The 25,420-nt window shown below is 42.3% G+C and overlaps 1 protein-coding gene and 1 long non-coding RNA gene across 3 annotated transcripts in view; one reads left to right on the forward strand and one right to left on the reverse strand.

Moving 5' to 3' along the window:
- Window positions 1-1,323, reverse strand: part of FAM20A (FAM20A golgi associated secretory pathway pseudokinase) — a 54,978-nt gene extending 53,655 nt beyond the window's left edge. Inside the window, exon 1 of the mRNA XM_069482803.1 lies at window positions 900-1,323. Within this exon, the coding sequence (XP_069338904.1) occupies window positions 900-1,315 (416 nt within the window). The 5' untranslated portion in view covers window positions 1,316-1,323. The remainder of the gene's footprint in view (window positions 1-899) is intronic.
- On the forward strand, window positions 606-25,170 carry LOC138392210 (uncharacterized). Of its 2 annotated transcripts, XR_011234903.1 has the most exons (4): window positions 606-754; window positions 4,279-4,389; window positions 7,671-7,836; window positions 24,292-25,170. It is a non-coding gene; the product is annotated as an uncharacterized lncRNA (long non-coding RNA). The 2 variants fall into 2 exon arrangements; XR_011234902.1 differs by lacking the exon at window positions 606-754 and having other exon boundaries at window positions 4,250-4,389.
- The last annotated feature ends 250 nt before the right edge of the window (window positions 25,171-25,420 follow it).

Genomic DNA, 25,420 nt, shown 5'->3' on the forward strand with positions numbered 1-25,420 from the left:
TCTGTACTTCAAAACAGAGTGCCTAACCCCCCTGAAGGCTTCTTGCCATTAGCTGAGTATCTCAGCAATGACCATTCTGCCTCCCCCAACGTCCCCATTTTTTTTAAAAAAATATCCTTCTTAATTTTATATTAAATAGGTTTGATATTTTTCCTCTCTACATTTTGCTTTGGGTTTTAAAAATTCCCAGGCAGATTTTTATCTCTTCTGCAGAAGCATCGAGCCTCATCCACGCCAGTTCAAATCATCACCATAATACAAGATAATAAAACTGCCTTCAAATTATAACACTCGCCGGAGAGGGACAAGCCACGATTTAAGTAAGAACAATGGGTGGCTGTGTCAGAGACCTGAGAGTGTATTAGGAAGTCGCAGCTCACCCCTAGGGCTCTGACAGTGGGCAGAGGAGTAAGGGAAGGGAAAGAGCTGGGTTTGGGGGAGAGGCATGCTTTCTGGAAGGTGCTCAGGTCTGCCCCAAGAACAGAAGTTAAGTGCTGACTTCGAACCAGCTCTGGAGTTGCTCTGTTTGGGGACAGAACCGGAGTCCAGCAGCGGCTTTCCACGTCAGGACCAAAACAAAGCGGGTGGGAATGGACCCTGGAACAGGAGTGGGGCTAAGTAAGGAACACAGGCGGAGTTCAAGGGGAGGGGCTCAGAGAGTTTCTTCTTTGCGCCGCAGCATAAAACTTTTTCTCGCACTGAGCTCTTACTGCAGGACTGAACTCTGAGGCCCCCCGCAGCTGGTGGGGTCCGGGTGGGGAACACTCTAAGCCCAGCGCCAGGGGCAGCAGGGGAGACTAGACAGGGCGCGCGGGAGCGCGCGGGAGGGTGCGGGGGGCGGCCCCGGGGAGGTCGGCGCAGGCGCGCGCGCTCTAGGGTCCCAGGGACGGGGTCCTCACCTGTTCCAGCGGGCCACCTTCCTCCGGTAATACCGCAGCGCCTCCTGGCTGGCCAGCAGCGAGTCTTCGGGTCCGAGGAGAGGCGGCTCCTCCGGGACATTGTACAGTGGGTGGGCGAAGAGGGCCTGCAGCTTGGAGCCCGAGCCGCTGCGGCCGCCGCCGGCCGGCTCAGCCCGGGGCCCGGCTCGGGAAAAGTTGTGTGCGACCGTGCCGGGGGCCGAGGAGGCTGCGGCCGGGGCCGGGGCCGGGGCCGGGGCCAGGGAGGAGGCGCGGCCGGCGCACGGGCAGCCCTGCGGGCGCTCCCGGGGCCGCAGCTGGCGCTGCACTTGGGGCCAGAGGTGGAAGTAGAGGTCGGCGGAGAGCAGCGCGCCCAGCAGCAGCAGGGTCAGCAGGCGGTCCCGGCGCAGCCCGGGCATGGCCCAGCCGGGGCGCGGGCCGGAGGGGGCGCCGGCCAACGGGGGCGCCGGGGGCGCCGGGGGCGGGCGGGCCGTCTCCGGGGACCCGGGAGGGCGCCGGGGGCGCAGGCAGAAGAGGCTCCTGGAGTCCCCCCAGCTGGCCGGCCGGGCTCGGTGGGGCCGGAGTGCTCACCGCGCGGGCTGAACCCCCTTTGAGGGGTGTCGTCCCTGAACTTGGGGACCAGGTGCACAGAGCGCTGGGGCTCGCGGTGTCAGCGGGCGTCGCTGCTTCTCGCCGAGTGGAGCCGAGGGGATGGTGATCTCCCGGGTGTCCGCTTCTCTCGCCTTTTCTGCCCCGCGCCCGTCCGCCCAGGCGTCCGCGGCAGGTGACAGGCCCGGAGCGCGAGTGCTGGGGGCCACCGCGGGCGGACGAGCAGCTGGGCAGGGAACGACCGCGAGGAGGAGAGTGGAGAGCGGGCGGAGGCGGGCGGCTGCGGAGCCTGGGGCGTCTCTCCCGAGGATGCTGTCGCTTGGCGGCTGCTGCGACTGCTCCCGCGGCTCCTTCTGCGGGCGGCGAGGACGCCAGTGCCCCCGGCTGGCACGGGCGGCGGGAGTGGGGACTTGGCGAAGCAGGGGTGGCTCCGGGGAGCTTGTCTACGCGCCCGGACTCCCAGAGGCAGAGGTAACGCGGGGCCTCCCCCCGCCTGGCCTGGCGCCGGCACCTCCGCCCACTCTCAGCTGGCACCTGCCTCTGGCGCAGCTCCACAGCCAACTCCCGAGCCCTCTGCCGGCTCTGCCCGGCCACCTTGTCACCCGACCCGCTGTCTGCGCCTACCACTCCCCCCGCCCCCCGCCCCCAGGCGCTCCAGGCCTCCTCCTGTCCCTGCTCAGGTCTCGGTCCAGACACTTTGGGGGACTCAGGCGAGGGGGCTGAAGCTTTTAATTTCCATTTTTATTTTTAGAAAGAAGACACCACAGCCCCCTAAAAGCCTTCTTTTCTGTAAGCTCTGCCAGATGTGTGTGTGTTGCGGGGGGTGGTAGTATCTTTTCTCTCTTTGTATCCCCCCCATCAAGAACAGCGCACATACTAGATTCATGACAACTACATGGCCCGTGCCTGGCACGTAGTAGGTGCTCAGGAAACACCCACTTGGTGAATGGGTGAATGAAGGATCTTGACCTTTAAAAATAAGGCACCAGTTCTACCTAGAATCTTGGCGATTTCCTGTTTGGATGGAGTTTGATTCCTACTCTGGCTGTGCTTTAAGAAGAGGAAATGTTTCTTGCGCTGGAGGAGGGAGGGGCCCTGCTGACCCCACTCCGAACTTCGGAGTGTGAAAGAAGTCCACCCAAATGAATCACCGGGAGCACGGTCAGGCTTTCTCCTGATATCCTGTGAGGTAATTTGTACTCCCCCCACCCGGCTTCCCTTTTGAGGAAGAGGGAGGGAGCCCCGAACGCCTGGCTCCTCTATTAATGACCTGGGAGTATAGTACAGCACAAGTCCCATTGGGGAGGCGGCCCCACCCTGCCGAATGTTCAGGAAAAGGCATCCCCTGCCATGAGCTGCCCGCCCAGGCAGCAGAGCTTTCCATGTACTCTTTAACCATGTTCCTTCCCTTGCTGGAGCCGAGAACCTTCAGGCGTATTTTGGACTTGGGAGTTCAGACCAGAATTCTTTTCCCTGTGGTTCAGTGGAAGATTTCTTGCTGCCCTTGCCACCCCCTACCTAGGAGACGTGAGAGAACCGACCTCCTAGGGCTATTCTGAGGCTTAAATAAATTAAAGCACAGTTATGGGTCACATCTGAGAAATGCATCCTTAAGCAATATTGTCATTGTGTGAACATCACAGAGTGTACTTACACAAGCTTAGATGGTAGAACCTACTACACGCCTGGGCTGTAGGTACAGCCTGTCACTCCCAGGCTACAAACCTGCACAGCATGTTACTGTACTGAAAACTATAGGCAATTGAAATACAGTGGTATTTGTGTATGTAAACATATATAAACATAGGAAAGGTACAGTAAAAATAAGGTCTTATAATCTTATGGGACCACCGTTGTATTGACTGAAACATTGTTATGTGGCATATGACTCTATTTAAATTGCTTAGAACAGACTCTAGCTCTGCAGTCCACAAATCTCAGGCCATGTAATACCAGTCCCTGGCCTGTTAAGGACCAGGCCTGGCTGCAGAGCTATGCCGACCCCTGCACCTCGCCCCACTGTCTGTGGAAAAATTGTCTTCCATGTAACTTAGGAAGAGGGGGGCACACAGCAAAACCGCCTGAGCACTGCTCGCTGCCCCTCCCCCAAAATTGTTTTCCATGAAACCGGTCCCTAGTGCCAAAAAGGTTGGGGACTGCTGCTCTAGCTCATCAAAATAAGTGTGAAATATGTGTTTACTATAATTATGATTACTCTTGGTTGCTGTAGTACACTAGGTTAGGTGACAGACTGTTCATGGGTAGGACAAAAATAGAAAAGGATGGAAAAGGCAGAGAGCAGAAAGGAACCATCTTCATGGGTGCAACATCGTGGTCTGAATGCCCAGTCCAAGCGAAAAACCCCAAGATGGTACTATTCTCAGCTCCCTCACTCACCTGGGTATGGTGGGCATTTTGAGGGGTTCTTGAGCCTTCTCCTTTTTTGTCTAGAATTAAATTTTAACTGGTCTCCAATTTCTGAGACATTTGCAACTTCTGATGTGTCTAATTAGGTGTCATGGCCAGTAGATGAAGAAGTCAGGCATTGCACCATAGTGCTGTATCTGCAATAACTATGTGGCAAACTGGTGTGCATTTTTCTGGACTGCCACGGGACATGGACATGAAGATGTCACATGTCTTATGACTTCAGTTCTCCCCAACCCATAAGGTCACACTCCCTTAGTAGACTCTTTTGTTTGGCCCCAGTTTAGGGAACAATATTTCCAACTTGTTTGGAGATTATCTTAACCTTTTTTTCTGCCCTTTAAAGGTCAAGGACAGAACTGCACATGGAAGTCAGATACCGGTGTGAACGAAGTTGGGGTGGGAGAGTGGAAATCCTACCAGCCGGATTGGCTGGTCAGATGCCGCTATCCTTAAGGTTTGTCTCAAATCTCTTTCCTTCTTCCACAGATGAGCCTTCCCCTCCTTCTCCTGCTCTGATCCTTCATGTCTTGGCTCCTGGCTTCCTCTCCAGCCTCATCTACATCCTCTCCATCCACACCGAAGTTACCCTACGCTGCTGTTTCCAGGGGCCCATCATTCTGTGTCAAGCTTCCCCTTGGAAGTCCATCCCCCTTTTTCCATTTCTGCTGTTCTTTTTGTCTCCAGAGCCTTGTGATTTCTTCCTTAGACTTGCAAATAGTCTCCTGACTGGTCTCTCTGCTTTCAATCTTGCCCCATTTCAGTGCCCACCCACACTCTTTCCAGAGTGAGCTTTCCAGCAAGCAGATACAACCAGGATTATTTTCTTTCTGAAAACCCCCCATAGCCTCTCCTTGTCTCCTGACAAGATCACTTATTGTGACAGGGCTCTGCATGGTCTGGTTTCTAGCTCCTCTCTCCTTTGTAGGCCCTCCCCCCAACTCCTTCTTCCCCTGTCTTCACCCCATAATACTTTCTGCAATTCCCAAGTGCTTCAAACTCCCACAGACATGCTTTTTCCTTTTCCTACCTGGAAAACACCCATTTTCCACCTAAGCTTTGGCCACTTTTTGAATTTTCTTTGATGCTTATCCTCATGCTCCCTAAACTCAGTGCCATGTGCTGTCATGGGCCAGCATAGCTCCTCAGATATGCCTCGATGACGGTATTAGCCGTGTTGTGTTTAGTTGTTTGTATGTGTCATGGGTAGAATATGTCCCCCTCTCAAATTAATATGTTGAAATCTTTAATATGTTGAAATTCTCAATGCCTCAGAAAATAACATTATTTGAAAGTAGAGCAGTAGCAGAAATAATTAGTTAAGGTGAAGTCCTATTGGTGTAGAGCAGGCCCTTAATCCAATGTGACTGGCATCCTTATAAAAACTGGAAATTGGAACACAGAGACACTTACATGGGGAGAACACCATGTGAAGATGAAGGCAGACCTTGAGGTAATGCTTCTACAAGCCAAGGACTGCCACAGATTGCCAGCAAACACCAGAAGCTAGGAAAGAGGCATGAAACAGAGTTCTCCCTCATAGCCCTCACAAGAGACCAACTCTACCGACACCTTGACCTTGGATCTATAACCTCTAGAACTCTGAGACAATAGATTTCTGTTGTTTAAGCCACCTGGTTTGTGGTGCTTTGTTACAGCAGACCTTGTAAATTAACACAGTGCACACGAGTCCTCCCCACTGGAGCACCACCTCTTGAGTGTAGAGGGAGAATGTTACTTAGCTATGTGCACAGAGCTCTAAGGAGGGGGCCTATCATTTGGGAAATGCTCAAGAAATGTCTGCTGATTGAAGGCAGGGATGTTGGCCATCTCTGCCACTGTGGAATCTCATTCAGGGCCTAGTACAGGGCCTCGCAGAGCCTTAACTATTGGTTACAATAAAATGACATAGTTTTGCAGCCTGTAGGAGACAAAGAAATACATGACACCGTTCCTTCTTGACTTCAAGAATCTTTTGTGATCGTTAGAGAGACAAGATCTGTCTGTACCTGTGAGCCAATTAAGAAAAAGTGCAAGGCGGTACACTGAGCAGATTAGGAATCTGTGCCGATGCGTGCATTAAGGGGAGCAAACGCAAAGGGCACTTGTGTTTCCTTTTAGTCTAGCTAAATATCAAGCTCTCCACTTCCAAGAGTTAAATCATGAAAACAACAGAGTCAACATTTAAACACCACAGTTCCTCGATCTGTGAAGGTTATATTCTATTTTTGTCTTGTGCGTGTTCCCATGTTGCCTAGAATATGACTAGTTGTTCCTCATTTGGTTGATTCTCTACACTAGACTCTAACTCTGTGAGTTCAAGGCTACCAGGCTTTCTCTTTCCTTTTCCTCCATTCACAGGATTTCACACACAGCAAGGCATGCAGATGAGAATTAATAAGTAAATTCCTGTAGAATAAATGGTGTTTCTTGGTCCATGTGTACTCATGTATGGAGGTGGGGCGTGGTTGGGAAAACAATATTTAAGATAAAAATGTGGATTTATAAAATCTACCTCCAGATAGGTGTTAACTATTTTATTTAGTTAGAACATCTATTGGAATCTCAAGGGACCTTTTGAGAAAGGAGTAGGTAAGAGACATATAAAGAAATAATTGCACTAAACATAGATATGTGTGTCTGTCGGAGTTTTCATTACAGTGTAGACGTGTGTGAGGGCAACGCTACATTTACTTGCTAGCAGTCAGCAAGAGAGAAGAGAGGAAATTAATGTTACTGTGAATAACAGATCCATAGTGGAATGAGGTTCAGAAAACTGAGGCTGAGTTGGTGTGGCACCCAACACCTTATCCTAAACTAGAAAGTCCAGAATTTTCTGTTCATGACCAAAACACAATGCCTCAATGTAAGCCAGAGATTTCTCAAAGTGCAGGATGTGGATCAGAATTACCTGTTAGGTTTATAAAAATGCACATTTTAGGGCCACCTGGATCCAGTGAATCAGAAACTTTGGAAATAGGGCCAGGAATGTGCATGTTCAATAAGCTGATTCTTATTATTTTATAAAATTCTGACCATACCTGAAGTTTGGGAATCATGGGCAGTGGACAGTGTTAATGAGAATAAAGATTTGATTGCAAATAGTCCAGCTAGGATCCATTGTCTAGCACTGGCCATTCAACTTGTGTCATGAGATCACAAAGGGGCTAAAAAGACAGAGAGAGAGAGTGTGTGTGTGTGTCCTTGGCACAGCACAATCCATCACTACTCCTGGGGAACAAAAACAAACAAACAAACAAACAAAAAACTCAAGTTCCTGTTCTTTACAAATGATGAGTAAGTAGTGTGATCTTGCTGTAAAAAGTCTTGACTCTGCTTATTAATAAATTTCCCTTGGGAAACTGGATTACCTTCTCTGGGCTTCATTTGAAAATGGAACACCGAAGTGAATGATTTCTAAGGTCCTTTGCAATTCTAAAAATGATAATTTTACTTTTTTTTCCTGCTAAGCACATAATAATCAAGCTCTTTTTGCATAGCTTTATTTCCAGCATAAACCGAATAATTGAGATAGCAAACCAGGGCACTGTGTAGGGAGAGTAAGAGCACTGGACTAGGAGTTAGAGAGCTTAGACTGTGGGCCTGGCTCAGTCATCAGCTAGCTTGGTGGCATGGGACAAATTATTTAATGTCTCTGGGCTTCATTTTCCTCACATGTAAACGAGTAGTTTGAGTTAGATAATTTCAAAGTTCCTTACCAGCATTAATTTCCTTCAGGAATGAAGATGAAGTAAAGACATTCTTAGATGAAAGAAAACTAAAAGAACTCATCACCAGCAGACATGCTGTAAAAGAAATGCTAAAGGAAATTTTCCAGATGGAAGGCAAATGCTACCAGAGGGAAACCTGGAACATCAGGAATGAAGGAAGAGCAACAGAAATGGTAAATATCTGGGTAAATATAAATAATATTATTTCCTTCATCTTGAGTTTTAAAAAATACATATGATCATTGAAAAAAATTATAACATTATCTGTTGGAGTTTCAATGTATGTAGACATAATACATATGACTACTACAACATGAAGGGAAGAAGGTTAAGGACCTAAATGTTGATAAGGATTCTGCATTCTACTTGAAGTGGTAAAATATTAATTCTAAATAGACTGAAGAACATTAAGTCTGGATATTACAATCCCTAGATTATAATACTATACTATGCTAAGAGATAGAAAGCTAAAAAACTATACTAAGAAATATAATAAAAATTTAATAAATATATTAAAATGGAACACAGGAAAGAAAGCAGAAAAGGGGAAAAAGGGGGAAGAGAAGCAAAAAATATAGGGAATAAACAGAAAACAAATTATAAAATGGTAGACCCAAATGCAAATATATGATAATTATATTTAATGTAAATGGTCTAAAGACACAAATTAAAAGACAGAGATGTCAGAATGGATTAAGTTTTTTTTTTAAATCCAATGTTATGCTGTCTACAAGAAACCTGATGTGTGTATATATAGCAATAGATAGGTTAAAAGTTAAAGGATAGAAAATGATATACCAGACAAACACTAATCAAAAGAAATCTGGAATGATTATATTAATATCAGACAAAGTAGACTTCAGAGCAAGAAAAATACCAGTGATAAAAAGGTACATTACATAATGATAAAAGGGACAATTCACCAAGAAGACATAATAATCCTAAATGTGTTTATCTCTAACAGAACTTCAAAGTATGTAAAGTAAAACTGAAACGATAAATGGACAAATTCAACAATTATACCTAGAGACGTCAATGTTCCTTTCTTTTCCAATAATAGAGCAAATAGAAAATCATCAAGGATGTAGAAGTGAACAACACCATTGGCCAGCTAGATCTAATTACAAGTGTACGTGACATTTACCAAGATAGACTATATCCTGGTTATAAAACAAGCATTAAAAAATTTAAAAGAATCAAAATCACACAAATTATTCTCTTTTGCTCATAATAGAATTAGACTAGAAATCAGTGACAGAAAGATAACTGGTAAATTTTCAAACATTTGGAAAGATAAACATATACTTACCATATGACCCAGTAATCCACTGTTAGGTATTTACCCAAATGAATTGAAAATTTATGTGTGCTCAAAAACCTGTCTATGAAAGTTTTATAGCAGATTTATTAATAATTGTCAAAATTAAATATGCAGATGGCCTTCAATGGGCAAATAGATAAACTGTTGTATGTCATACACTGGAATATTATTATATGTATTAATAACAGGAACAAACTACTGATATGTACAACAGCATGATGTATCTCAAAGGCATTATGCTGAGTGATAGAATCCAGTTTCAAAAGGTTTCATATTGTATGATTACATTTATATGATAGCCTAGAAATGGAAAAACTGCGGTGACAGAGAATAGATAATTGGTTGCCAGGCATTAGGAGCAATAACCAAGGTGTGGCTACAAAGGAACATCATTAGGGAGTTGTTTTGGGTGATGGAATTATTCTATATCCTTATTGTGATGGTGGTCATATGAATTCATACATGTGTTAAAACCGACAGAACTGATATGTTAAAAAAAAAGGTCAACTGTATTGATCATATTATTCAATTAACTCCATGTTAAAAACAAAATAAAACAAAAAACAAACAATGCATACTTCCATCCAAAAGGATTTTTCCAGCAGTATGTCTTATTAATAGCAAAGAATGGCCAAAAGAGTAAATAAATATCCATCCATAGGAGAACAAATTATTAAATTGTAGCATGATCATACAATGGGAAATAGCAGTTAAAATGGAGGAAATACAACTGTATTTTCTCAGCATGGGTACATCTTCAAGTTGTAAAAGAATGTGAATACTTATACATGGTGTGAGTGTATGTGTGTGTATGTGTAGCAGTACAATACTGTTTAGGTAAGCTTCAAAACTGGCAAAATAATTTTTGATATCATTTATGAATAAATATATGTATAGTACAGTTATAAAAATATGCATGAAAATAATGAAGACTGTCTTAGTTCGGGCTGCTATAACAAATATACCATAAACTGGAGATTTCAATAAAAGAAATTTACTTCTCACAGTTTTGGAAGCTAAGAAGCCACCAGATCCAGCGTCTGATGGGGACACTCTTTTTGGTTTGCACATAGCCATGTTCTTGTATCCTTACATGGTGGAGAGAGAGCACTCTGGTCTTTTCATCTTCTAATAAGGGCACTAATCCCATTCATGATGGCTCCACCCTCATGCCCTAATTACCCCCCAAAGGCCCCACCTCTGAATATCATTACATTGGAGATTTAGGCTTTGACGAATGAATTTGGGGGGAAGTGAATATTCAGTCCTTAGCGAACACCAAATTCAGCATAGTGGTTACATATAAGATTGAAGTGAGAGAAAAGGGATTGTTGAAGATAATATATGGGGCTTCACTAGTATGTGAAGTGATTTATGTCTTAGAAAAAATCTGAAGGATCTATTATAAAATGTTAAAATTTGACAAAGTTGGGTGGTGATATATGTATGTTGGCTATATTTTTCTCTGTACTTTTATGTATACTTAAAGTATGTCATTAAAAACTCGATTTATCTTGTAGCCTCATATCCTGGGCAATTCTAGTTTTTCAAAGAGACAGTTGAGATAAAGTGTTGGGCTTTGATGTCAAGGTGAAGCAAGTTAATTAAAGTCAGCAGTCAATAAACTTGTCTTATTTTTTTTTAAAGGAGATACATCATAGAGGGTAAAGAATATGTGTAAGAACAATTTTGACTTAAATTAACTGAATTTATATTTTAGAATGGGAAGACATCCACGAGCTTTATGTGTAGCTGCTTTCAGACCATGTAATTCTTCTGAGCAGCATCCTTGCATATATTATGTGAGCTTTAGATGCCAGACTGAACAACAACAGATGTGTTTTCCCTGTTTCAGTTTTTACTACCTTGACAGCATAGCTATTCTCAGAAGGTGGGAAGTTGGGACTTTTTGGGTCTTTAGAAAATCATGTCTTAAAGCATTTTAACTATTGTCTAGCAACTCCTAGTCCATTATATGAATTCACAGCTAGTGGGTGAGACAAACATTAAACAAATGGAACACAAATAAATACCTTGTTCTGGCTCAAAGTTCAGTCTCAGAACATCAATACAACTAAAATAAATAGAAATGACTCTAAAGAGCTTTGAAAATTAACATAGGTCTTCACTCAGTAACTTTTGAGGGGGCGGAGAAGTGAGAATGACATTATGGAGGTACACAATGCTTAGTATTCTTTTCTAAACATCCTTAATTCATATTGTTCGTATTGTCCATGCTTTGTGGTTCTCCCTTCCACCCTCTCACCCTGCTCCCACAAATCCTCCCCACCACGCGTGTTCTCTTCTCTTTATTTCTGCGATCCCCAGGCCCCAGGCTCTGGACCGGTACTGGTCTGTGTTAGGGACTGGGCCGCAGAGCTCCGCCATGCCCTCCCTCCGCCCCCTCTTCCCCCCAACCTCTGGTCTTTCATGAAACCAGTCTCTGGTGCCAAAAAGGTTGGGGACCGCTGCTTTATTTCATCATCCTCCAATATTTAGGGCAACTTGCCCTGCTCCCGGTGGCTGCCATTTCCCTATCCATTCCCTATGCAGTTCAGCCTGACAGAGGCCTATTAACTGCCTGGATAATTATTAATAAAGGACCCTTCCTTCCTGGAAGAATTTCAAATATTTATAATATATTAGTTATAATAATATTTTAGCTCTGTCAAATAGAGAATCATAAAATTACCAGTTATAGTTGGGACAAGTACAATGACATCATCTTAACCCTCTTCATGCTGGTTTATTTTTTTTTTAGTTTGGAAGCAAGGATGAAAGGTGTAAAAGATGATTAATCATTTTAGAAACAGAAAGATGATTGTGGCCTAAGCCCGTGCTTAACTAGTCATGCCCTCTTCCTCTTTCTGGGTTAGACCAAGTCCCACATTTCACAACCTTTGACTCGTATGAACTTGTGTGTGAACAGTTGGTAACTTGGAAAAGGCAAATGGACCCTACAGCCACTACATTCTCCCTCTGTTCTTCCCTAGAGTTATGATGATCATACTTTATGAGCAAAAAATCTGGATTTAGGGTCCAACTTGTGGTTTTATACATGCTTTTACAATGAAGCAGTGCATTAAAAGTAATGAGTCTCCTAGCCCAGGAAATATAGGAACTACAGCTGCTGTAACCAGGCATTATGCGGAGTTCTTACTTCCCTTTGGTGTCCTAGACGCAGCCGTAGAAAGACAAGTCTGTGGTCATGTCTGGAGCCCATGGTATCAGGTCTGGATAAACCATTATCAAAGCTGATTGTTGAGCTCTGCTGAGGAGGCAACAACTCTATCAGCAGTAATGTGTAGTCAGAGACACGGCTCAGCAGACCCTTATTTTCATGATGCATTGACTTTGAACTACACAAATAACACATGAATATTTTCTTTTTTGTAAAATATTTGCACAATGTACAAGGTTTTAGAGCAATAAGAGAAAGTCTCCCTTACTTCTCCTTCTTCCCTATCCTATTTTATTTTCCAGAGGTAACCACTGTTGGTTTGATATGACGCTTTCCAATGCAACGTATTCTCAGATAGTCTTGCCTCCACCTTACTAGTAATCAGAGAAATGCAAATTAAAACAATTGACAAGGGATCATTTCTTTTTTTTATCATATTTTTATTGCAGAGAATGAATAAAATATTCAGAATTGGTTAGGGCTTAAGGAAGGAATTATAAATTGAAGCAACTGTTCAGGAAGTTAATTTAGTAATGTAAATGCAGATAGACTTTGTATCAGGGTCCAGTTAGGAGATGAAAAGCATACCAATTATTTGAAAAGGAAAAATTTAATAAAAGGAATTGTTAACTAGCAAAAGTGATAAGACATCTCTACAGAGCTCAGAAAGTAGCAGCTGCAAAAAAGAAGCTACCACATCAACGCTGAATAAAAGTGGACAATGGGGAAACTAAGATCTAGGAGGGTTCCCTTGCCCTCAACCCAAGGCTGAAATTTAGACTTCTTTGTAGAAGGCATGTCTACCACTGGAAAACCCAGCCATTGGTGGCAAAGAAACCTTCCTGGTGTCAGGCCATGTTGATCTGTAGAAATGTCTGTAGGAGGGGGAGACAGATGCCCGAGGCCATGGCCAGAGCTACCCTAGGGAAACAGCCACAGGGTGGTGGGGGGTGGTAGAGGAAGTTTGACCTGATAGTGTGGTTGGAGCGAGTTTGTGAGGGCTGCAAGGGCACCATGCTGAAATAAAATGGAGGACTGGGACCCAGAAGGGAAGTGTCTTCCAGCCACTACCGCCTTGCAGTGGTCCTCCAGCGCCCTCTGTTGACAAAGCCTGTCATTATGCCAACTGGTAAAGGAGAAATGTCTACAGGGTCCAGTTCCAGTTTTACAAAGTAGGAGAGAAAGAAAGGTAGATTTGGAAGTGAGAGACAATAAACTGATAACTGGCACATACCTTGACTTCTGAATTCCATTTCTAAAAATTTGTAGAAATTACGAAAGGTGTACATAAATATTTAGGTAAAGAATGGTTACTGCAGTATAACAGACAATTGAAGTAAACTCAATGTTCAAAAACTGAGAACTCCTTGAGCAAAATAGTGGTTCATCTATAAGATGAAGCCATATTACTTACTATCATGAAAAAACATTTATATCATTAGATGGAAAAGGTGTGTTAATAACAATTATTATAGCATGACCCATTAAAAACATGTTTATACATGTGTTTCTGTGTATGCATAGAAAAAACTTGAAAAGCTTGGTGTCTTATCACCAGTTTCTTGATGTAATATGTGGCTCACAGTTGTTCAAAAATATGTATTGAACAAATGTATTGTATTAGCTTCTTAGGGCTACTGTAACAAATTGCTGCAAACTTGCCACAGACAACAGAAATTTGTTCTTTCACAATTCTGGATACCAGGGGTGAGAAATCAAGGGCCATGTGTCCTCTGAAGGCTCCAGAGAAAAATATATCTTTGCCCCTTAAAGCTTCTGGAGGCTGCAGATACTCCTTGGCCTGTGGCAGTATCACTCCAATCTCTGCTTCCATCTTCACGTGTCTGTGGATTTTCCTTTTCTTATGAGAACACTTGTAATTGGATGTAGGGCCTGCCAGATAATGTAGGATTCTCATTTTGAGAAACTTAACATAATTACATTTGTCTTTAGAAAGACCCTTTTTCCAAATAAGGTTACATTTATAGGTTCTGGGTAGATATATCTTTTGGGGGGTGGGGTGAGCGGTGAGCACCTTCAACCATTCAACACACTATGTGTCTAAATAAATATATAGCGATATTTTACAATGGTTTCTTTGAGTGGTAGAATTTATAAATAACCTGAATTTTATTTTTCATGTTTTTTTTTTTTTTTTTGCTTACCAGTATTTTTATGACTTCTCTACAAATATCTTTATACTACTTTTGAAATGAAAGTAAAATGCATTTGGCTGTGACAATTAAGAGATTACATTGAGAAATGCTGATTTCATCTTGAAGATATGGTTGAACCCATGGTTCACAAAACCCTGAGTAATTGTATGCCCTTAGAGGAGGAAACAATAGAAGAAAACAAAGTAGGAGGAGGGGCAAAACCACCACACAGAGACTGAAGTTCAGCTATGCTGTGTGGCAGAACTACAGAGCTCCCAGCTGAAAGCTGACACAGGGAAGCTGGTAACCAAAAATTCATGCTTAGTCTTTTGGACATCTTTGAATTCAGAAAACTTGTGGTCTGCCATCAAGGGCAGCAGATCAAGTTTGGAATCTTCCTGCATTGCAGACCTCCTCTCTCCCCTCCTCCTCATGCTATGATTCATTGATGAATTCTTAGAAGATGTTGCTCCATTAAAATAGGAAGGTCTTTGACGTCAAAAGATCTGAGGATGAAAGGCATTTTATAAGGCTGTCATCTTCTTCCTTTTATTTGAGAGGCAGTCTTTTCAAAAGGAAAGAAAGGAAAACATGGGAATTAGGGCATAATTTTTTTTATATCTCTTAAAGCTATAGACATTTTATTTCCAGTCTCTTTTGGGGACTAATCTTTTTTTGTTCTAAAGCTCGAAGTTTAAATCTCTATCTTAAAACATGGCTGAATATATCAAGTGTTGCATTCAAGATTCTAATGTCATCTGGGAAAAAAATAAATGTCATCTGGGTAGAAGATAATTTTTTAAAAATTAGATTAATTAAAAAATAATAACCACCTCTTAATAAAAGAAAAAGGAGAACTGCATTACAACCTTTAAAAAGCATTGTCTGATTTCAGATTGACACTTATTAACAGTGACGTTAACATGTTAAAATGTCAGTGAAATGAATGAATAAATACCTGAAATGTGAGAGCATAGGATGCTTTTTAAACTAGAACAGGGGTTGGCAAATCTTTTCTGTTAAGGGCCAGGATAGTAAATATTTTAGGCTTTGTAGGACACATGGTTTCTGCTGCAATGACTCAACTCTGCCATTGTGGTACAAAAGCAGCCATAGACAGTATGTAAACTAATGGGCATGAATGTGTTCCAATAAAACTTTATTTACAAAAATAGGTGGAAGGCCAGATTTAGTCCATGGGTGGTAGTTTGATGACCTCTGAAAGTGAACATCAGAGAGTTGCAACAGTTCCCTAAATCTGACATTGGGGAAAGGAGATTTTTATTTGATTTGTTGTTTTTCTTGTAAGGAGGAAATGCCAACATATTTTCAGGTATCTGTGCTTTTGTTGGGAGATCAGTTTACAACAAATGATTGACATAAGAGGAAGAAAGAGAAAATGAACCTCTGTCTTTGAGAAATAAATGGTTGGATTCTTAGGAACAAGAATCTTTTAAATGAATTCTATTGACAATACTGTGGGCATTATGTTCTGGGACTATGTTTAATATCTGCCTTATAAATTCATCTTATTATATGGAGCTTTTACCAAGTGGTTGGAGCTTTTACCATGTGTTGAATGATTGTGGTTTATACCATAATATAGTTGAATCTGGAGAGTAGTTAGTAATGATACACACAAAGGGTTTTGAATGAATTCCTTTACTTGTGATATTAATAATTTATCCTTATTCGTCATAATATTTGATTGCAAGGTAAAAATTAGGAAAGTAAGACAATGGAAATGGATGTTTTGGAGGGACTGTTAATGGAATATGGTTTTATTGTGGGTTAACAGAGATTAAAAAAAAAAACCTAAAGAGGACTGAGCATATTAATTGGAAAGTGAACTGCTTTGGGTTAGAATGCCTGTATTTGGTAGTTTTGGTTAGTTGAGGAAATAACTAACTTCCTACCTCTTCACTTTGAAATTAAATGATTTAATACTTATTTAATCAAATCAATTAATACATGTTAACTTGTGTAGCCTCTTAATACCCTCTGGGTAAGCTGCGTTCTCTGGCAAGCAGATGCTGAAACAGAGTTAGACGTGCAGAAGATTAATTGGGCAGAGAGAGCTACACAACTGTGATGCAAATCTGAAGGTCTCTATTAGCCTAATGGGGAGCTCTGGAGCAAAGAGTGCCTGTTAGTGGAGTCCTGTGTTGGGTGGAAATTTTGTACCATGCCTTGCTTAATCATTGGCAAAGCTGCCCTAAGAATAAGTAATCTTGGCTACCACTGTGTTTACTCAGTTGTGGGCCAGGGGCTAGCTCAAGAAGGGTATGACCTTAAAAGCTGAAGTTGACCATGTCCGTGGAGCTAAAGCTGGAGGCTGTCAACCAATTACACTCCTTGTAGCCAGGGAGTGTGTCCTTTCTTGAATCACATTCCTTGCAGCTAGGAATCTCAGTGGCACATTTCCGGGTTTGACACATCCTTTTAACTGTCTCTTCCTTCCAAATCTCATTGGCTGACTTGTCTTCTGCTGCCCTTTGCATTGAGATTTTCATTGAGATATCTGTGTTTATTTCTCTCTCCTCATTCTACAGACTCTTTCTGGAAGATCTCTTCCACTTCCATAGCTCAAATGCCAATGGATTACCCATACATTGATAGTGATTTGATGTATCAGTTGGAATTATATTTTTGAGGCATAAAACATAAAACCTAAGCAATGGTTTAAATGTAAAACAAATCCAGAGGTGCTCAGTCCAGGGCTGATATGGGGGCTCCATAGTATTATAATTAGGAACCCAGCATCCTTCTGTCTTTCTGCTCTTCCATTCTACCACATGGCTTTCTTGGATTTCTGGCTATCATGTCTTTGACCTTAGTAGAAGAAAAGTGGAAAGGGTGGAAGACCAAACAGATCTACCTCCCATTTGAGTCATACAAGTTTGCATAGTCTTCCTAGAAGTCCCACACAACATTCCTACTTACATCATTATCCAGAATATAGTCACATGGCCATGCCTAGTTACTAGGGAAGCTAGTAGATTTTTTTCTTTTTTAACATCCTAACTACTGCAGGAGAGGAAAGCTTGCAAGAAGAGAATGTGAATGAGCATGGAGTATGTACATCCTCTGTGCTTTTCATACTCCTAAACCTGTTTCCAGATCTTTCTTTTGAATTTTGGAAACACGTATTCCCCTGACTACTAGACATTTCCACCTAGATGTCTCATAAGCAACTCAATTTGAACATGTGCTCACCTGAACTCCATTCTATTGACCTACAATAATTATAATCTTTCCTCTTATACAATGATGACATTAACTACTTGGTCAACCCAAACTCTTGTTTTATACTCTTCTCTTGCTCTCGTTTTCCATATACAATGTGTCTCATAGTCTTGTGAATTATCTCCTAATTGTTTTTCAAATATGTCCCTCCCTCTCACCCCCATTACCACTTCCAGAGTCCTAGTTCAGGACTTCATTATTTTCTCATCAGAGGATTTTTATTTTGCTTTACTAATCTCAGTCTTGTACCTTCAGATCCAGATGCATCCTTCATACTGTTCTTGCAAAATGTAAATCTAATCATGGTGTTTCACAGCTGAGAATGGTAGACTATCTATACTAAAAAGGCCAAACTCTTTAAGAAGGCATCTTCCATGTTCTGATGTCTGCTCTCACTTTGGCTTTATCTTTGGCTGTGTCTTTCTGTGCACCCTGTGTCTCATCCATGTTGCTTAATGTCTGTATGCTGTTGTGAAATGACTAGCACACTCAGGCACAACTAAGCCACGTTAAGACATAAATCTTAAATACTGTCTTACCTGTCTGCACTATGTTCCTCTTGGAGCTCTTGGAACTCACATTCTTCTAACAAAGCTGAAAAGGATTCTTCATCTTTATGAAAATGACAAAAGGCTTGTTGATGTAGGGGAAAACTGATGAGTTTAAATTTGAACACATTGCATTAAGCTGATGGTATGAAATTCAGGTGGAGATATCTACTTGCTTAGAAAGTCTAAAGGTGAGGAAATTTGGAAATAAGAATTTTGATGAGGTCAGCATAGATATCACAATATATTCTGTGAAAATAGATGAGGTGGATAGTTTTAGAAGAATGCTTCAATGTATTTGGCTGCCAGTAATAGAAACATTGCCAATAGTTGCTTACTTACTGTTGTCATTCAAGCATGTGTGCAGTTGCAAGATTGGCTTGGCAGTTCCCTGATACCAGAACACTGCATTGGCTTCTATGCTTCTCTTGACCTTCTCTCGTGGTGGCAGGATGACAAAGCTCAATGCTTCATCCTCTTATGTGACAATATCCTAAGAAGGATTGGAGGGGCAGGAAGAAATATTTTTCTCATCATTTGCCTTTTTTATAGGGAGTAAAATATTTCCCCAAACCCCCTGGGGGTCTTTCCCTTACCATTGATCAGAGCATGCACATCCACAATATTTTGCACACTTATACCAATTACTGTCAAAGGGGAAGAGTTTGCCATGATTGGGGCTGGACCCTTGTTCTGTTGGTAGGGTAGAAGGTGAGAATGGCAAACCTAAGTGCCTGCCACAGACTTCCTCAAGACCTGAACTGAACCACAGTTTTGAGAGAAAGGAGAACATAAAGCTAAGATCAGAAAGTGATCAGTGTTTAGTGAAGCAAAGAAGTCAAGAAGAATGAGGACTGAATAAAGACTGAAGAGTGTGACAATGAAGAAATTATCGGTGAACTCTCAGAGACGTTCTTTCAGTTGAGTGGTTGGGTTGAAAGCAGAAGGCCATGGAGCTATGGAGAATACAGTGATGTGCAAATACATGTAAAGCATGTGGAGTGATGTTTGAAGATCTTTGTTAGTGAAGAGAAGGTGGGTGAAAGGGGAAGATGGTGAGAGGTGGGCCACAGATGAAGTGAGGAGTGAGAGGTTTTTCAAAGCAGGGAGACCTGGCTATGTTTAAAGGTAGGTGGGGAGCGAGTCAGCGGACAAGAAGAGATAGACAGTATATAGGAGGAATGGAGAAAAGTGGGTCTCCTGGGTGCTATGGAGGATAGAAGGGAAAGGTTCACTTTTCACAGTTTTTAGTGGAAGAGAAGCATATAAACTAAACCATGGCTGGAGGGAAGGATGAAAAGTAAGTTGGCAGATGTTTTGAAATGATAAGCAAAGAAATACAAAAGCTTGACATTGCTCTTAGAGAAGGAAGAGGTCAAGTCATCTATGGGATTTACTGAGAAAAGTGTCAAGTAGAGGTAGAGGGAAGGAATAGGTTAGAAGTCGTGTATTAAGGTGAGAGGAGAAGATCTGGAACATAAAGAATAGGGAAAATTTTACAAGTTTAGAACAGAAACCAAAAAAATACCCCCCCCCCCCCCAGCAAACCCAACCTCCAAACAAAAACACAACTCCTGGGAAATTAAATTTAATGACCAAAGAGAAAGGAAGCCAGAAACCTATAAATTTCCTCGAGAAGGGAAGGGTTCACAGATGAAGAGAAATTTGACATGGAAAATCCATTTTTGGCTTTTCCCAACCTCCTGCTGTTTGTAAAATAAATGATATTTCTCAGACCTCGAATGTTTCAATTTCCTGAGTTGAAAGATGCCACATTACTGTTATACTATTTATAAAGTCAGGCTTTGTTTGCTCAATCTTACCCAGGATGAACAAATGGAAAATAAGTCTCTGGGATGGAATTCAAGTGAGTTAAGTCAAGACACATATAGAGTACGTGCAATATATATGAGATGTTAGATTTTGAGATGATCTAAGAAAACAACATCCCCCTAACCTGCCTCAATTGGAAAAAGTTGAAAAACAGACATGAGAATCAAACAGATGAAGAACATTTCACCTTTGTTACTCGTCAAGCTCTTTACAGGGCATGGCTGACTTAGATCTGGCAAATGGACTTGTTAACACTCTTGATGGTCAAGCTTATATCCCTTCCCCAAACTGGAGGCCTCTCTTGCAAGAATAATCCTGTCCCAATAAGCTTCTCTGATGGCCAAGAACAAATGAGAACACACTGAGAACATAGGCTTCCTATAGGTGGCTGTTTCTTCAAAGAGAGAATGGCGGGTGCTGAGTTGAGCAGACTCAGATCCTTCTGCCAAACTCATAAATCAGATGCATCACCTCCTGCTCCCCCCGGGGTGGAGTCATTGAGGAAGGCAGAAAGGGTCCTGCAGTAGAACTCTGATGCCCTTCCCATGGAGTGCAGATTAAGCCTCCCTCCCACAATAAGGCACTGTATTAGGCACAGAGATATAAAGATAAAGGACATACCTGAGAATCCAAGGAACTTACAAGCTAGCATGAGAGAGAAGAAATGGCTTGACACATGAATAGGAATACAGAGATGCAAAAATATGGGCAGGTGGTATTCAGTGTAGGGTGAGGAAAGTGGAAGAATTTAAGTTGCAAGGGACCAGAAGATGGAAGCCTTCGTGAGCTTTACAAAGGAATTTTGTCCTTCTTAGACAGGCATTAGGAAGCTGTGAAAAGTTTCTGAGCAGGGGAGTTGTTCTTGCTGAACAACTGAGTTTCAGCAAGTAGTGCGTAGGATGGGTTAGAATGGAGGAGAAGCTCAAGGTAAGAGGACACGAAGACCTGAATAAGGCAATATTCAAGAGAAATGGTAGAGACAGAAGTCACTGAACATGGGGTAGCAAAGGACATGGGGGTGTTAAGGGACATTCCAAGGTAAAGGAGAAGTCAATGAGTTTGTTTTTATGTATGTGGAGTTTGGTAGGTTGGAAGCATCTGTGCTTTTCCAACAGAGAGTTAGAAATAAACAAAGAAACCAACATAGACAAAAGCAAACAAATGAACATTTACTATGTGGTGAGCCTTGTCCCAGGGACTGGAGACAGCGGTAACCTGGTCCTTGTCCTTGTATGGCTTATGGATAATCCAGACTGTTACCATCTCTGTGTGGCAGGGCTTCACCCTTCATCCAAACTGTCTACCAGATATTTAGGGGAATCTTTAAGCTAATGGGCCCCCAAACCAGTCTATCCCCTGCAGTCACCACGTTGCATCTGTCCTCAGGCTCTCTGGCTCCAGCTCCCTCTGGTCTGTTCTGTTCCTATTGCCGGAAAAACCTGTGCTTGTGACACCACCGATGTCATGTGCAAGGGTGAGGCTCTGGATGGGGCTTTGTCTGTATTTTGTGCTACACCTTGTCTCCTGCACTTGCGATGTTTCCCTTTTTGTGTCCAGAGTTTCGTAGCAGCTCTCATGGTTTCTGTCTCTACTGTCTTCACTCCATGTGGAGCTCCCAGGGGCCTGATGGGCTGGGTGGTGCGCAGACATTGTTTCATTTCCCTTTGTGTAGCCTTTGCCACTTCTTTTGGTCCATTCCCTAAATTTCCTCTTTCAAAGACCAGGTTTAAATGGAGGAAGCTCGCATGCATATGGAGGAGTGTATGAGAGAGAGAGAGAGAGAGAGTGTGTGTGTGTGTGTGTGTGTGTGTCTGTGTCTATGTTGTCTATCCTAGCAGCAGGCAGCTCCAAATACTTTGTTACTTAAGTAATTGCAACAAAGTACAATGATTGCTATGTGAGGAAAGCTAAAGAACAGGACAAGGGCAGATCATACTGGAGATAAGAGTGTAGGGCAGAGATTCCCAAATGTTCTGGGTTCACAGAGGCGTTAGTGTCTTAGTAATTCTTTCACAGCATAAAGCCAAAGAGGTACCTAAGAGTTCTGTTTATTAGTTAGGTCCAAGAAACTTAGTAAGTATTCATGTCCTAACAACTTAGTAGCTGTTTAAAAAATACACATACTGTGTTGTATTTTTTATGTATACATAAAAATATATAAACATATTTTTATTTTATTCTTAAAAACCATGGTTACTTGCTAATGATATGTGTGAGCTGTTGGCTACTGCACAGCTTCTTGAACTTGGAATCAGAATGGACACTGCCACCTCATTTTCTTTTCCACGGTGATTTTCATGTAGGACTTGCTATTTTTTTAATCACATCAACCACGCCAAACCCAATGTTGCCAAAATATGGTATCATCAAAAGGAATATAGTGACCTCATGTTGAAGCTGGAAAATACTTCCAACTAGGAATTCTCACAGTGTCCAACAGATGTCAGCTATCATTGAGTTTCCCTTGATATTTGAAAATATCCCAGAGTGTTCCCTATGATTCACAACAGTGCCTGGGTCACCTCAATACATTGGGGTTGGGGGGTTAGGGAGTCAAGGAAGGCCTCTGGGGTGAAAGGATGTTTAAACTGAGACACTAACACTAAGAAGGAATAGTTCAGGCAAAAAGCTGCCTGTAAGAGCCTTTCAAACAGGGCGCAGCATTTGAGAGGAGGTCCTGCTCATGAAGGAGTGTGGTGAGCTTGAGCAGTGAATGTATTGCATGTCTAGAACTCTTATCACCATCTGATTTTACGAGGTCTGCCGGAAAGTATGCAGCCGTCGTTAATATGAGAACAGTTTGTTCAACATCCGTGTAACCTGGCAGCCAAGGAGAGTGGACTGGAATGCGCATGTGTGAACAGTGATGACATCACTGTACTAGTCAGTGGGGCGCTAGACACTGCTGAGTGAGCATGTGCACGGTGTGGCCGTCACTTTCAAAATGAGCAAGTAAAGCAGCGAATCTGCATCAGATTTTGTGTTAAGCTTGAACATTCTTCCATGGAAGCTATTTGCATAATTTAGAAGGCTTTCGGCAACAATGCAATGAGTGCAGTGCAAATAAAAGTGTGGCACAGATGCTTTAAAGATGGTTGAGCATCTTTTGAAAATGACCCATGTTCTGGAAGGCCTGCACCAAGCAGAACACCTGAGAATGTTGAACGTGTACGGGTTAGGTTAAGAGAGGCTGGGAGAACTGTGTGAGGTCCCAAGGGCCTACTTTGAAGGGGACTAAGGAGTCATTGTCCATTGTACAATGTTTCTTGTATCTTCGTCAATAAATGTCTCTATTTTTCATATTACATGGCTGGATACTTTCCAGACAGACCTTGTATATCTCTATGTATCTATATCATATGTACTACATATACACCCCAATGTATATTATAAACAATATATACTATATATTCTATTTATATTACAAAATCTATCTATCTATTTCTCTGTCTATGAACACACACACACACACACAGTCGTTTTCTCACTGCTGCAGGGGGAGGAGAAAGGGGATTCACTGGGCCTGGGTCACGGGGAGTGCCCAGCTTAGGCCGTGAAGCCTGGATTTGCCGCAGAACCCGCTGGCCTGGCTTCAGAAGCTCCCCCAGCAATGTTTGGCAGCCTGGGAGCAGGAACAGAAAAAATGGATGGTTGGCTTTATTCAGGGTCAGGAATTGTCAAAATAGATGTGGCAGGGATTTAAGAGATCGGAAGGCGTGGAGATTTTGACGTTGAGTGTCTTCACATCAAAGCGTGCAGTACACAGCGGCTCGGGGGAAGCTGTTCTTGGCAGGGGGGCGTTTGTGGCTCCAACTACGATGATGCTTCGCAGGCAGTTGCCTTTTCTCCCCTGACTGCCCAAGGTCACGCATAGACCTGAGGACGCAACTGCTCCTCCTGACCTTAAATCAGTGTGGGCAGTGTGGCTCAGCTCTGGAAAGAGACGTCCAGGTGCCTGGGATTTATCTCACTCCCCCAGGGGATCATGTAGATTTGCCTGAAAGCAACAAAGATGAACAAGAGGACTTTTTTTTCCCGTGTTAGTTTTGGTTTAAAGTACCAACAACATGACAAGGCTGACTTTCGAATGCTTTCTTGACTTCTCTTTGTCTGTATACATACATTTTTACATATCATATTGTGGCAGGTGGCTTCTAAAAGGGCTTCCAGTGACCTCTGCCTCCTGTGTAATAAAGTGTGACCTGAACCTAGTGCCTTATGTTGAATGAATAGAAAAATGGCAAAAGTGATGGGGTGTCACTTTGGAGATTAGGTTATAAAAAATCATGACTTCTGTCTTATTTGCCCTCTTCTCACTGTCTCGATTTCTCACTTTGGTGAAGCCAGCTGCGGCGCTGTCAGCTGCCCTGTGCCAGAGGCCCATGTGTCGAAGAAATGAAGGTCACTTCTGGCCAATGGCCAAGGAAGAGCTGAGCCTCTCAGCCCAATAAACCGCGAAGAACTGAGTCCTGCCAGCAACCAGTGAGCTTGGAAATGCATCTTTCCCTAACTAAGGATTGAGATGATACCAGCACAAAGTCACGCCTCAACTGCAGTGTGTGAATGACTCCGAGGCAGAGTCTAAGCTGTGCCTGGATTCCTGTGAAATAATTAATGGCGTTTTATGCCATTCAGTTGTGGGATAATTTGTTACACAGCAATAGATAACAGAGACACGGATGTCATGAACTTTAAAATGGTATTTTTGAAGCTTGTATTCATCTTGGAGAAGTGCCCATAGTTTCATGTTTAAATTTTTTTATTGGTGCATAATATTTTACATATTTATGGGGTACACGTGATATTTTGTTACATGCATGGAATGTGTGATGATCAAGTCAGGGTATTTGAGGTATCCATCACCTCGTAAAATTTTTTTTTGAAAAATAATGACTGTTACTTGGGACGTAAGAAAGAAATCCATGAGTAGATGAAGCTGTGTTGTTTATTATTTTTTTTCCTGAGATATAGCCAAGCAATGCAATTGAAGTCAGGAGAAATCGTGAAATTCCACAGGACAGATGAAAGGAATTTCAAAGCAGTGAGAGGCTATTGTGCTTGACTGTGGTAAGATCAAGAGAGCACCAAGTCAAAATCTGCAGAACGGGTGTCAGTGTGTTCAAAGAAAATCTAGGAGGAGGATCCCTGATAGGATGAAGGATGATTTTGTATGGAAAAAGGTGGACTTTGACAACTCCGATTAGAAAAGTGATTTAGAGCATTCAGACTCTGAATATTTTATTTCTCTTATATTTTCTTTCTCATCAACACACACAGGAGTGATATATTACAATCACTAAATATAAGTTTATCAGTAGAAAATAAAAACTCAAAGTGATAAAAAATCATGTCACAATTTAATTGGTCGTGTTTTATTTACTTTGCAGAGGTACAGAAAATAATGGTGTGACCTTCAGATGATAGAATTTTAGATTTGATGAAAAACAATAATATACTTAGAACACTTTGCAC

This window comes from Eulemur rufifrons, chromosome 9 (assembly GCF_041146395.1).
Source record: "Eulemur rufifrons isolate Redbay chromosome 9, OSU_ERuf_1, whole genome shotgun sequence".
Taxonomy (NCBI): Eukaryota; Metazoa; Chordata; class Mammalia; order Primates; family Lemuridae; genus Eulemur; species Eulemur rufifrons.